This window comes from Cololabis saira, chromosome 14 (genome assembly GCF_033807715.1).
Source record: "Cololabis saira isolate AMF1-May2022 chromosome 14, fColSai1.1, whole genome shotgun sequence".
NCBI classification, from domain to species: Eukaryota; Metazoa; Chordata; class Actinopteri; order Beloniformes; family Belonidae; genus Cololabis; species Cololabis saira.
Genome location: NC_084600.1, coordinates 24,654,235 through 24,668,000, shown reverse-complemented (window position 1 = coordinate 24,668,000; position 13,766 = coordinate 24,654,235). Strand labels below are relative to the sequence as shown.

At 40.1% G+C, this 13,766-nt stretch overlaps 1 protein-coding gene across 1 annotated transcript in view; it reads right to left on the bottom strand.

The window, feature by feature from the left end:
• Nucleotides 1-13,766, bottom strand: part of LOC133459349 (uncharacterized) — a 152,561-nt gene that overhangs the window by 33,849 nt on the left and 104,946 nt on the right. The window contains exons 5-7 of the mRNA XM_061739239.1: nucleotides 4,880-5,051; nucleotides 887-1,072; nucleotides 598-736 (exon numbers count right to left, since the gene is read on the bottom strand). Coding sequence (XP_061595223.1) covers nucleotides 598-736; nucleotides 887-1,072; nucleotides 4,880-5,051 — 497 coding nt within the window. The remainder of the gene's footprint in view (nucleotides 1-597; nucleotides 737-886; nucleotides 1,073-4,879; nucleotides 5,052-13,766) is intronic.

The window sequence follows — 13,766 nt, the reverse complement described above, 5'->3', positions numbered from 1 at the left end:
CAGATCTTATTATCTAATGTTTACATTTATGTCACATTAGTGGTGTGACCAAATATAACAGAGACATACAGATGTGTGCAATACTATAGCTTTTAGGTGCATCTTAACCAGATGTCCAAACTGCCTCAGCTCAATGTGGAGGGTCACTAACTCTACAAGTCCCTCCCAAATGACTAAATGAGTCACCCTGTAGAGGTAAATCATTTCAGCAGTCTTAATCTTTCAGTCATTTAGTGACCCTACGTGAGGATAGGAACATAGATCTACTGACCAGTACATAGTCCGCATTACTGCAGACACCCCTTTCCACTCCTCACTCACTTTTCGTCATGATCCTGGGATACTTAAACTCCTCCACTTGAGCAAGCACTTCACTCCCAACCCAGAGAAGACAATTCACCCTTTCATGACTGATAGCCATGGTCTCAGGTTTGAAGATTTATGTGAATTAATTCATTTCAAGACCTCTACCAGCAGAATGTGCACCCCCATGTGGAATAGTCGCTTAGCTGTGGGTGTTTAACATTAATTGTGCAAGTATGTGCATACGTTAGAGAGGTCATATGTCATTTTTTGTGTGTAGAATCAGACTCTTACCTGTCACCACTTGCGAGTTAATGGCGGTCATGGCGACATTGCCCTGTTGCAGACCTCCAGCAGGTACCACAATCCCTGCAGGGGTAACGGAGCTGGAGACAGAGGTCATGGATGGAGAGGAGGAGGTCTGAATTAGTTCCTGGGGGATCACAGAAGGAGGTATTGATGAGCAATGGCAGAGGGGGCTCACTCACCTGGAGTGAGTGAAAAACTCCCAACTGCAAAATCTACCAGGTCATATATTACAGGAATTGTAAAATCCACAGTTCACAGTGTTCCAGTGACTGACCTGCTGCATGCTGATACTGGTATGTGTTGGAGAATAAGGTCCTCCAAGATCATTACGGAGAAGGTTGTCACTGTGCATCTTGGTCTTGAGGCAAGTAATGTAACGGTTGCAGAAATCTTTACAGAGTTCATTGACCTTCTCTAACTCCAACAAATGGATCCGCAACACCTGGATGGCCTTCACCATCTAAGAGACACAGAGGTGAATCACAAAACATATCACATTTATGGTGAAATAATAGGACAGTTGCCTCTCCAAAGCCCAGATTAAACACAATTCTCAGTTGCACAACAGAAAACACATTAACTAATTATAGACCATCTTTAACAACACATTATCTTGTTTATTAACTGCTTCTAAGTTGTTCTAAAGGCCTTCTGTGGGTCCATCACCTGTTGGTGGGGACATACTGGGTGGAAAGGGTTTGGGGATACAGCCTTATTATGGGGGTGGGTGTGGTGATCCCAGTTGCTGAAACTTGCTCTGGGAACATGGCATGTCCTGTCTTAAATGGGGAAGGAACCTTAGATTGTTTGTGAGGTTGAGAAGGTAATGACTAGGAAGAGTTGAGCTCAGCTCAATGCGCAACATGGGGTCTGAAACCAAACTTCCTGAAATAGGCTTGACCTTGTTCCACTCTGGTGTTGCCCAAGGAAGAGAGGCAGTGAGCTGGAGTGGGCATATTTATTGACCCCCAGCTTGGAAGCTGCAGATTGTTTTGGTGTTGTGTTGTTGTTGGACGTTTATGCTAATCACAGTTTATCCTTAACTAACATCATGTTTGAACATAAAAGCCCACACATGCACATAGCATCAGGCTTGGATCTGTGGCCATATGTTAAGAGCACTGGAAGAAAGGATCTGAGCCCCATGTGGGATGGGCTGGCCATAAGTGGGTTTGAGGTCACTGTGATAGTTAAAAAGCTCTGTGGTGACTGGGCTCTGCTCATGGATGAGGTCCTCAAAGCACTAGATGTTGTCGGCCTGACTTTGTTGAGACGCATTTGCAACATCTTTTCAAAGATTTTGTTACTCTAGTGGCTTTTATTGGCAAAGTAGGTGGACAGGAAACAGGCAGAGAGGGAAGGAGAACATGGCCCTGCTATTGCAACACTGACTGGCCATCTGGAGCAGGACTTCTGGACTGGAAGGCTATAGTGGTTGTTACCCCTTTTTACAAATACCGGATTACAGGGGAATCACACTCCTTAGCCTCCCTGATAATGTCTTTGCGGGGTTGCTGGAGAAGAGATTTTGGTTGATCACTGAACCTCATAATAAGGAGGACAAATGAATGTGTCATTTACAGACTTTTGCAGAACTTTATTAGAAGTTGATGATTATCTTATTCATTGTATCAGGTGTGTTGATGAAGGAAAGCATCTAAAACATGCAGGACAGCAGCCCTTGATGATATGTCATTGTGTGTTATCAATTTAAGCACACTGTATTTATATATTGGGATTTAGATAAAAATCAAAAAACATTTCATGGAAAAGTAATGCAGAAAAACTGATCTTGGGAAGGAATTTGTCTACTTTTTCTTCAAAGTGTCTGTTAGTTCCATGTTAAAGATACCAAGTAGACTGTATTTCTTTAACAAATGTGCACCAGACTTGAAAATCAAAGTGAAAAATAAAGTCAGTTAAGAAGGAATTTTTGTTATTCCTGTAGATCAAGTGGCAAGCAGAAGTACGGGAGCCAATGGGAATGAACACGTTTCTAGATACATGTAAGAGAATCCTATAAAGGAGAGTTATAAAGCCTTTGTAAATCTGCATTCTCAACAGTCTTGTTTCCTCCACGTTGTGAAGCACACTGATGCACATGCTCAAAGTCACCAATGAAGGTCGACAGAATTTTCAGAAAAGTGCTTGGGCAAGAAGGAGATAAATCAGCTAATTAAATTGCTCTCATTTAATCAAGGGACCAGTAACTCTTGTGACCATGGCAGCCGGTCAGGACCAGTGTAACATTACCACCCTACGGAAGAGTTAGAGCCCTTGGGGAGAGATGGCGACACTGAGTGCCTCATAAAACACACAGATGCAGGGTTAACTGACTGTTCAGCGCTCATCAGCCTACCCTCTCAAGAACTGTGATTACAAGGTTGAACTTTTTTCCCCCTTATTTTCCTCTGAGTCTTTGTCTGTTTTTTCTTCTTTTTTTCCCATCAGTAAACATGATTTCCTTCCTCCTTCGCTACATTTGTCATTACTGCTAGCTGCTGTGCAAGGAGAGGGGCAGGGGGAGAATGTGGAAGATTACACAAAGGGGAGGGAATAATTAGGAGTAGGAATAGTGGCATTAATTACATTTTTTCCTGTTATTTCTGCCTTTTCAATTTACAAATCCATACAAAAGTACGTGAACCCCTAAACTGCTACTCTGAATTAATTTGACATCAAGACCGATCTGATCGTCATGTAAGCCATAATAACAGACAAACAAATTAATTCTCATTCATGAAATTATTGTAAATTGAGTAAATTTGCACATAAATCGTTTTTAATACAAAAAACCCATCTTGGATTTGTAACTGCCATGTAAAACTCGGGTGTATGTTTCATGAATGTCAATCACTTGCAGACTGGCAGTGTATTCTTGATGTTCATGAATAGGCATAAATTGCCACCCAGGAACCACCATATAAGGAGCTGTAAAGGTGCATCTTAACGTCTACATGTGGACATGGTGTATGGAGAGAGAGAGAGAGAGAGAGAGAGAGAGAGAGAGATGAGAAGCAATTTTTCAGACTTTGTGATGGAGGTAATTGTAACTAGGTTCCAACAAAGAACAATATTTTATTTCGCTGTGTCATCGGGCTACAGGTATGACAGGGACCAGTGACCTATTAAGGGCCTGGTCACAAGGGCCTGGAAAGAGATGACTGATGGAGGTAATATCATGTCTTCTGTCCAGTGAAGCATCCAATAAGTGAAATAAAAATGCTTTAATATAAAAGAACAAATACAACAAACAACAACACACACACTTCTCTGCATTGATACAACTCTGTCACAGACTACTGCATTGTCTCTATAATGGAAGCAAACTCAGGAATCGTCTGTGATGGAGACAGTCGCATGCCCTCCCACGAGTCAACAGCAAACTCTGAGGGTAAGCCTAAACTTGTGTTATATCATCTGTTTCCTTGCTATGCATTGTGGTGGCCAGGGGATGTCCTGCTTTTAAGACACATTTTCAGGAACGATGGGTCAGAATAAAACGTGCAGCTAAAAGATTTCCTTTTACTGCTGATTGGTTAAAGTTTGTCGACTCACAAACGTAATACTTTGATTGTACGGAAAATAAATCAATCTACAGACAAAGGTGACTTTCAAAGACTGACTTATTCACATCATGCCTTTTTTTTATTTTGGTGATTAAAGAGCTGATGTGTGACCCTTCATCTGCAGCTCTCTAACCCAGACACCGTATCAAGTCAACTCAATCAACCCAGCAGCATTTTAACAAATAAGAAACACACATTAAACATTGGTAATGCCGGTAGAAAATGTAAGTGAACCCTCAAACTAATTATTCAAATAAAATATGATTATAGTCAGTATTTTCTATAGCTGAAGTCTAATTGAAGAAAGGTATTGATAGCTGTTGTTTATGACCACTGACTGATGAAAGACACTGAAACATTTTAATTATGTTTTTAATGAGAAGCCTCTGCTGAGGTGAGTTATGCATCACAAAGAGAACATCTCTGAAGACGTATAGTTATCATCCATCCATGGACAGCAAGACAAAATGTCTAGAAATTGAGAGAGTTTAGTTCTGAGACTACTCTTTCTAAAAGTGGACATCCAGCCAGGACGACTCCAATAGATCTTGGTCAAGACCAGGACCTGTTCTACAATCGATCTGGTTCAACAGCACACCCTTTTCTACAACAGAACCTATTCTGTAGTTCTTGTTATTCAGAGTAAATGCAAAACATTTAACAAGGCTGAGTATTTTTTTTCACCTTGGTTGACTTACCAAGTTGTCCAGCTCTGGATCTTCACTGAAGAATGGTTTGTGTTCCCGTTCTTGCTGGTGGACAAAGTTTTCAATATCAACATCAAAGCTGGCTGATGTGATGCATTCAGATCCCTGCGTGGCTTGTTCACACTTCTCAAACAACAGTGCCAGCAGCGGGAACAACGGATGTCTGAGGAGAAAGACACACATAGGTACAACAGGATTCAATTGCAATATACATGAACACAATCTTTATGTCTTTGTCATCACCTCTGCTTTTGTCTTTTGAATTCTCCTCCATTCTCTACTGTGGAACGGTCAGGACCAGTCATGTTTTGCACACTCTTTTTCCTCAGTCATGTCTATGTAATGTGTCCAGGGTGTGGTTTACCTCGTATTGTTAAAAAGATATGCATGGATGATTCTTGAACAGGCGTGATCTTGAAGACAGCAGATGCTGTTGTAAAATCTGTCTGTTGTTTTCTGCATTAATGCTTCATCACAGAAGCGGAGTTGAACTTTGAACAATGATACGACGCTAGACAATTACAGAATCTGGATTCCAGACTGGTTGATGACAGTCTGAAAGCTCCTAATTATGTTTTGATCTGAGGAAATGGCAAAATAATCTGGAACACTGACCACAACACATATTTCCACCGTGTGATCGAGAAATTCCTCTAGATTCCTAAAAAGAATTGTAATAACATTAGGCACTACAGAAGAAGAAATCTGCAAGCCCCTTCCAATCTTTCTTTCAAAAACATTGTTTCAATGAATTCATCAAACGTTTGTTGATAAAGGGGAGTCCCCTGTCCATCTTTGCTCCTAAAACATCCTTCAATGGATACTGTTGTTGTACCAAATCATCATAACTATGATCCATTGACATCACCTGTTCATCATAGTTTTTCCATCCACCTCCTTACTAAAGCCAATTTGCCATATGGCAACCTTTTTGGAATTTTTCTGAGCCTTAAATCAATGTACGATAAAAAAATTATAAAACTGAAAACGAAATATGACCTTTGAAACTGTAATCTGGCTGTTTTAGTGATTTTGGTTGGAGATTTTCACTGCAGTGGAGTCTTTCAGTTCAGGTCAGGTTTCACTGCAGATAATGATCTTCTCTTTCTGTTGAAACCTCAAACAATGTCTTTGGTTTTGTTCTGGGGTTCAGCAGCACATTTCACCCCAAAATTATGTCATTTCTGGGACACAGAAGTCATCTCCTTCCTGACTGCAAAAATCTTGTTTATACTTTTGAGTTACTGTTTGAAATTATTACATTGGAAACGTCAGGCATCTTCAGGGGATGTAGGCCATTCCTTTCCTGATGTATCAGATGATTTTGTTTTTATTTTCCCATGATGCCTGCAACGAGGCTGTTGTGTTCGAGGAAGCGTGTCAAATTAACTCAAAACGATGTCAGTTAGCTTATCTCAAACTTCTGATGCCAAAATCTTGTAGCTTCTCCAAGTCAAGTTAACTTAGGGTATGTGACTTTGAAGAAAGAATTAACCCCCCCCCCCAAAAAAAAAAATCTGAAACTTTACAACTACTATACCTAGATAACTAGGATATCTAAGAATATAGAGGACCTACGAGTCCTATATAAACTTAAATAAGAGAAGCATCCTCAACCTTACTGTCAATATGGAGAAGAATAAAATGTTAAGTGTTCTTGATGTTTAAACTGTATGTAAACCGCCTGAAACTGTATATAGCAACACACACACACACACACACACACACACACACACACACACACACACACACACACACACACACACACACACACACACACACACACACACACACACACACACACACACACACACACACACACACACACACACACACACACACACACACACACAAAGGAACAACACTGTTCAATTTGGGCTTTTTCTGTTTTGAATGATTTGGATCATTTATCAAATTATTTGTTCATGAAATAGTTTACATGTGCAATTCGGCATAATTTAATCACAGAAAATAATGTTTTTGGTACCAGAGTCAGTTGTTACATAGATGGCTTAGCAGGCCCAGATTTTATGTCGTCATAAGATAAAACTCTCTATTCTTTTTTAAAATATTTTATGAACTTTTTGCGCTATTTCTTTAACAAGACCTTCAGTGTAAATAACCATATCAGTTGTTATTCTGGATAAATGAGATTATAATACCTTATAACAGGACCAAAGAACCACGAACATATAGTTTTTGGAGTCAGTTTTACACCACAGATACTTTTTGCTTTCACAGCTACCGTTTCATGTTCGTGCAGAAATTAAGGTGTGATCTTCTGCTTCTTTTTCAGCAGCAACTTCAGGCTATTTTCACACCTTTGGTGCCAAGACTGAAAAAGTGGATGGGGAAAGTGACTGCTATACATTTTGACTAATGGATAAATAATAATGAAATAAGTTAAATAAATAAAATAGATGCATCAAGAATAGTCTTTTTCTTGCCCGAGTGTCAAATTAAGTTTTCCTCTTACCGACAGCCAGGTTCTTTAATGTGATCATACTGGGGGTCATATTTTTCTTCGACTTTTATTTCATGCCGTGCCAGTGCTGTGCACATACATGTGTGCGGACTAACACTGGGGTACCCTGATCAGGTACTAACCCATGGCTCTCATTTTCAGCCTTTAATAGTCGTCTATAATACACTCTAATCTGCCTGATCCCAATTTAATGGTGCTCCCTCACTCAGACATGGCAGGAATACTAAACAGGAGGGTCACGTGCACATGGAGAGCCCCTGCCTTGTTTAAAGGGTGCTTGCGGTTTTGGAGAGGAGTCTAGGTGGGGCTGAAGCACAGAGGGGGCTATGACTGCAAGCAAACAAGGGGACTTCCGGCACTGCAGATGGTTTCTCAACAACTTTTTTACACTTTTGTTCAGTGTATAAGTTAGTGGTGTATAAGTTAGTGGTCAGAGATCTTTTGTTCAATGAGTGTGGAAGAACAATCATGCAAAAGTTAGCATGTACTCTTTTCAGCCAATCATGTTTTTTTTGTGTGAAAACACAATTAAGATAATTTGATCAAAGTAAGTTTACGTGTAAATCGGACGTGTAGGGAAAGAAAAAATGTAAAATGAAAAACAAATATTCAATGGTTGATTTGCACTATAAATAAATAAATCGCTGAATGTTCACGTTTACTGTTCAAATACTGAGAACAGACGTGCGTTGAGGCAGCAGCCAGATGAGCTTCGCCATGGATTGTTGAATGACTTGGCTAACTGTGCTGGCATGCTATGCACCTTACCACAATTTACTGAGCAAAAATGAAACCACATGTACATTTGATATACACCACCACTCAAAAGTTTGGCCACACTTTCCCATTCATCCCAATAGCTTCCTCCAAAAGTGACTCAGCTAATGATTTCACTCTAAAAACTCTAGAGAGTTGCAGTAGATACATCCATCCTTTTATAGTAGCAATGAAAAGTATAATAGACAACTGGGCAAATTCAAGAGACGAACACAATTTGATAAAGCTGATAACAGTCGTGTGTCTTTACTGAAAACACAGTGTTGGGGGAACATAATTAAACGAATCCACAGAATAATAACTTCTTTGAAAGCTAATTGTATTCAGCTGTTTGCAAACCTGGAGTTCAATTGGTGAGATAAGTTTGGAGGCGTAACGTTCTGGTTGGTTTAATCCTCAAGTTTCCCTGCTCACTGTTGGAGTCTCCTTGGCTAAATTACTGAACCCCACACGATCTCCAACGGGTTGATCTCTGCATGTACTGGAGACACTACTACATGTATGGACTCTGAAAATGCCGTCTCACTGCATGTGACTGTGAAACTCTTCAAGTGATAAACAGGACAGGAAAAACCGTGTATGAGGCAGGTCATTAAATGCCTGATCTGCTGCAGACACCATCTTTCCAAGCAGCCTAGACAACAACATGATGGAGCTGGAACAGCAAATGCTGCTGACTTTGTTGTGGTTTCTTCCAGCTCTTATTATATGCAGCCAAAATCTGCAACAAAAATCATCTCCAGCAGAGCATGGATGGTCAAGTGATGAGTTTACAACAGCATAGAGAGGACTGAGATATTTTCATGGAGCAGATTGTAGACAAGTAGACATGTACTGTAGACATTTCCTTTGCTGCATGATGTCTGACTGGAACTGAATTTGTGTTAGGGCCTTTGGATCTGCTGGTCTTCTAGGGGTTTTACCAATATAATTTCATAAGCTACCTAAGAGTGCTGTGAAAAAGTATAAATTAAGAGCCTGAGTGGTTACAACTAGAAACACAATAACCAGAAAACAAAAGATCAGCTCTGAATAAGATGGGATGTGGACTCAAGGTTTCAAGGTGGACTCAAGGTATCTGATCTTTGTGCGGTTTATTCATAAAAAAAGAAACAATATAGTAGATTTCGTGTGTAATAACGCCAACTCTCACTGACATTCAGAAAAAGTAAATCCTACATTTTAAAAGCATTTGTACAACAGCTGTTCTTGGGTTGAAATGTGAGAAATTCAATAAGCTGTGCATGTGCTTGATACTGACTATAAAAGTGTGAGTGGAGGCATTCGTTTTGACTCTAAAACATTCCTCTCCTGCTGCTCCAGTTGATTGTATGTCTTTGCTCATTTATGAACTCATTATGCCATTAAAACATAAGAACGTCAGTGTTTCAGTGTTTTAAAATAATTTCAACATGGTGTTGTGCAATTAAGCATGACAAATAAGTCAATGTGGCAAATATGATCTGTTTCACAAAGCTGGAGCTAACATTACACTCTGAAAAACGGGGGAGATTTCATGTAACTATGTCTGTGTTTAAAGCTCTCTGGGCTTTCTGGACCTGCAGCTATAAGCTGAACCTCAGAACAAGTTAAAACTCTCCCCTTCAGTGCTTTCTATGACCTTTAGACAGGAAGTCAGGATTAAGAGAGATGGGGTGTGAAAAAGTAGGCATTTTTATGAACAGGAACATAGCTGCATGTCTCTGCATGTGTGTGTAACTGCGTGGTCACGTGATGTGTGTTTTCCAGTCTCTAACTACCTCCTCCAACCATCCTGAGCACCACCATGTCGGCAGGTCCTATCTGCAGTGCGACGGAGTGGATATCACCGACTGGGGGATCATTACAAGGGCCATAAAAGAGCGATTTACAGAACAGCCAGTGAGTGGAGTCAGCACGGCTCTCCCGCCTCCAGCACTGCACCGTGCTGGGTCACCAGCGACGAGCCCAAAACAGAGAATCAGAGGCCAGCAGGGAATGTGATGACTTATACATGAAGGTGAGAGACATGGCAGCGTTGGTGGCATCTGCTTTATGGCCACCGAGTCGGAGAAGGGAAGTATGAAGCCATTTGATTACTTACTTTGATTAGATGGCAGCAGAACTCATAAACGTAAAACGTGGCATCTTCTGCAGTAACAAGATTTTCTTGTTCTGTCATTTACCCACAATTATTACAGATGAACTCCAGTAACCACTGAGGTTAATTATTAACATAACAGTGACATGACTGGATTAAAAAACAACAAAGAAGAGCATCTTAAAGAGACAAACTATCCAAAAATCAAAAAATATTTTTGGAATCATTTGTTCCTGCAACTTCAAGACTAAAGAGAGCCATCTGTTATCAGCGCTCGGTCCAAAAGGCATATCATTTTTAATTTAGGGGCAGTAATAAGTCTCAAAAACGTTGGGACATGGGGAAAAAAAGGCTAGAAAATGAATTGGTACTAAAAAGAAACACCTAGAGGAGCATCTACAACTAATCAGGATAATTATCAACAGATCAGTGACATGACTGGGTCATGATCAGCAGAGGCTCTTCACCATGTCTGCAAAATGTGGAAAAGTTTCAGAAAAAGGTTCCTCAGGGTAGAATTGTGATTATAACTTTCAGATGATTTGGATACATTTCTGTATGTATAGAACAAGGCAGAACATCAGTACTGGATGTTCAGGCCCTCAGGCAGCGCTGGATTACAAACAGACATGGTTCTGTAGATGACATCACTGCATGAAGTCAGGAATACTTCTATAAATCTCTGTCCAACAGCTCAGTTGGCGTGTCCTCAACATATACAGGTACAGGTTGAAGCTCTATCATCAAAAAAGAGCCCATTTGTGAACATGATACACCAGAACCAGATACACTGTTGGCATCTTAAATTTAAAATGTTCTGAAGTAAAAAGGAAACCTGTCCTGTGACATATTCCAATTTAAATGTCTTTTTCAACACCTTTGATATTGCAGCCTCCAGACTAAAGAGAAGAGGGACCATCCATCTTGTTAAAAAAACCTGCATCTCTGATAGTCAGCTGGAGCATCAACCAACAATGGCCGGGTTTCCCAGATCCAACCTCTCTTAAGGATTTAAGAGAGGTTCAAAGAAGGTTTCAACTAAGAGAGAACCCTAAGATACGGGTGTTTCCTAGATGACTTCTTAACACCGTCCTTTAGTTTCGCTCTTTCAGAAGCTCTTTGGAGGAGCTGTCCAGTTCTGAAACCAAATCAATCGATGCCAGGCAAATCGATCACCGATCACTATCAGCGCATTTTCACACGCAGCACTGCTACCTAACGCACTAATTCCCTGCTGCATGTGCGTTATAATGAAAAATTAAGATGATAAATATAATTCAATGACCCTTTTTCATGATGAAAACAAGACTGCAACTAAATAAGAAGTAGTCTTGGTAAGAGAATAATGATGAAATGTATTGTTTTTTATTAAATGTGAAAGATGGACGAAAGGAGAAATTAACTTAACGATCATTCAGCCACATTGTATCCTCCTGACTAGTAAAACAGAATCCTTCACCTCAAAAAAATATTCTGAAGTTTATTTAGCTGCTCTACCGTTTTCACTATTGCATTTATCAACGTTGTATTTGTGGATGTTTGGAGACACAGCGGGTGTGGAGACCAGTGTTGGGACTAACGTTATTTAGTAACGGGTTACAGTAACGCCGTTAGTTTTGCGGTAACTAATACTCTAACGCATTACATTTTAAATTCAGTCACGCATTACCGCTACCAAACGGTGCGTTACTCCGTTATTTCTGGATACAGTGAAGCTTTTTTTCCCCACACGTGGAGACCGGAGGAAACGTAGTGGGCGTGTGTGCGTTCAAAAACATGACGGTCATGGCGAGCCAAAAGAAGGCGAGTTTCACAACGTGGAATTACAGCAATCCCTGGTTTTTCGCAGGGGTTATGTTCCAAAAAGAACCTGTGATAAGTGAAATTCTTTTTACAATTATAGAGGGCTTCAAATTGCAGAGATCAGCCCCGCCTCGCACGTATTCCACTGCTCTTCTGATGCTGCTGCATCCCGACTCGCGCTGTAGCGTCTTTTAATTCTAAACCCTGCGGTGTAGCTGTGTTTTTTCAAGAGAAGAAAATAGTTATGGGTCGTTGTCTTCGCTCTTTTTTCTTCTGGGCAAAAAGATTCTTATAAACCGACATGCCACCATTGGTTATTATATTTGAGGACTGTAAAGAACGATTCATCAAAGGCTCCTGTTCTTCAGCTGCTGCTGAAGCTCATTGGCCGTTCTCAGCTTGTTGCTAAGCAACCAACGTTATTGATACAGGAAGTGAAGAAGCGGGGAGACTGTCTAAAATGCAGAACACGATGCACAATGCAAATCCATACAGTACCTGCTGAAATGAAGGCTAGACGGGCATGAAATGGGAGCATTTAAAATAATGTTTTTATTTAAAGTAACTAAAAAGTTACTTTTCATAGTAACGCATTACTTTCTGGTCTAAGTAGCTGAGTTACTGAGTTACTTTTTAATGAAGTAACTAGTAACGGTAACTAGTTACTATTTTTCAGTAACTAGCACAACACCGGTGGAGACACGCAGCGCTGGTCCTCAATGCACTAATTCCCTGTCATCACACATATAGGTGCGCTCGGGCACGGCACAGGAGGAGCGGTGTCACGGCTGCCTGGACAGCCCGGTCCGACAGCACGTCCAGGGGACTGAAGTGCTGACGCACGAATGCGTTCATTAAAACAGTTCTGCTTCGCGCACGGCGACGCGGTTGATTTGCAGCGAGAACATGCTGTATAGCAGCCAAATTATCAAATAAATGATATTCATGATGATCAAACTATTTGTGCGTAATGCATAAAGCATATACAGGTACACATTTGTTATTCCTTATTTTTCTTTTTTTCCCCCTTTGCTGTCACCAATGAATGCTAAACAATATAAATCTAAAGTATAAAATAGATCAAAATTTGTGCGGGGTGCATTGTTTTAATATCTCATAGCTTGGTGTGATATTGATTTGCCTGACGCGGCTGGATCTGTGAGTCTTTGTTCACTAAGATGGTTGTAAAGAGTGGGTCAGCAGCATCTTTCATTTCCTTCTTAATGAAAGAGATTCTTAAGCTAAGAGCAACTCTGGGAAATGCGATTTTCTTTCACAGGCTCCTTAAGAAGGTTTGAAAGAAGTCTTTCGCTGTTAAGAGCTACTTAACTGATCTGGGAAACCGGGCCAATGACAAGAATTAAACAGACAAAAGTGGGACAACATTCCTCTCCCAAAACTCCACCAACTGGTCTCCTCAGTTTCCAGACAAATTTGCAAATTTGCAAACCATTACATTGCGTTATTTAAATTATGCACAATGTCTTCACTTTTATGGATACATATCATATATATATATATATATATATATATATATATATATATATATATATATATATATATATATATGAATGAATATATATATATATATATTCAATACATTCATTTGCATATCAGGGCTGGACCAGGATATCCAGATATTATTTACTTTGAGTGGACATCAAATTTTCAATTATGGTACATTTTTTTGCAAATCTGCAACCGTAACTCTAAAGGCTGATTTATGGTTCCGC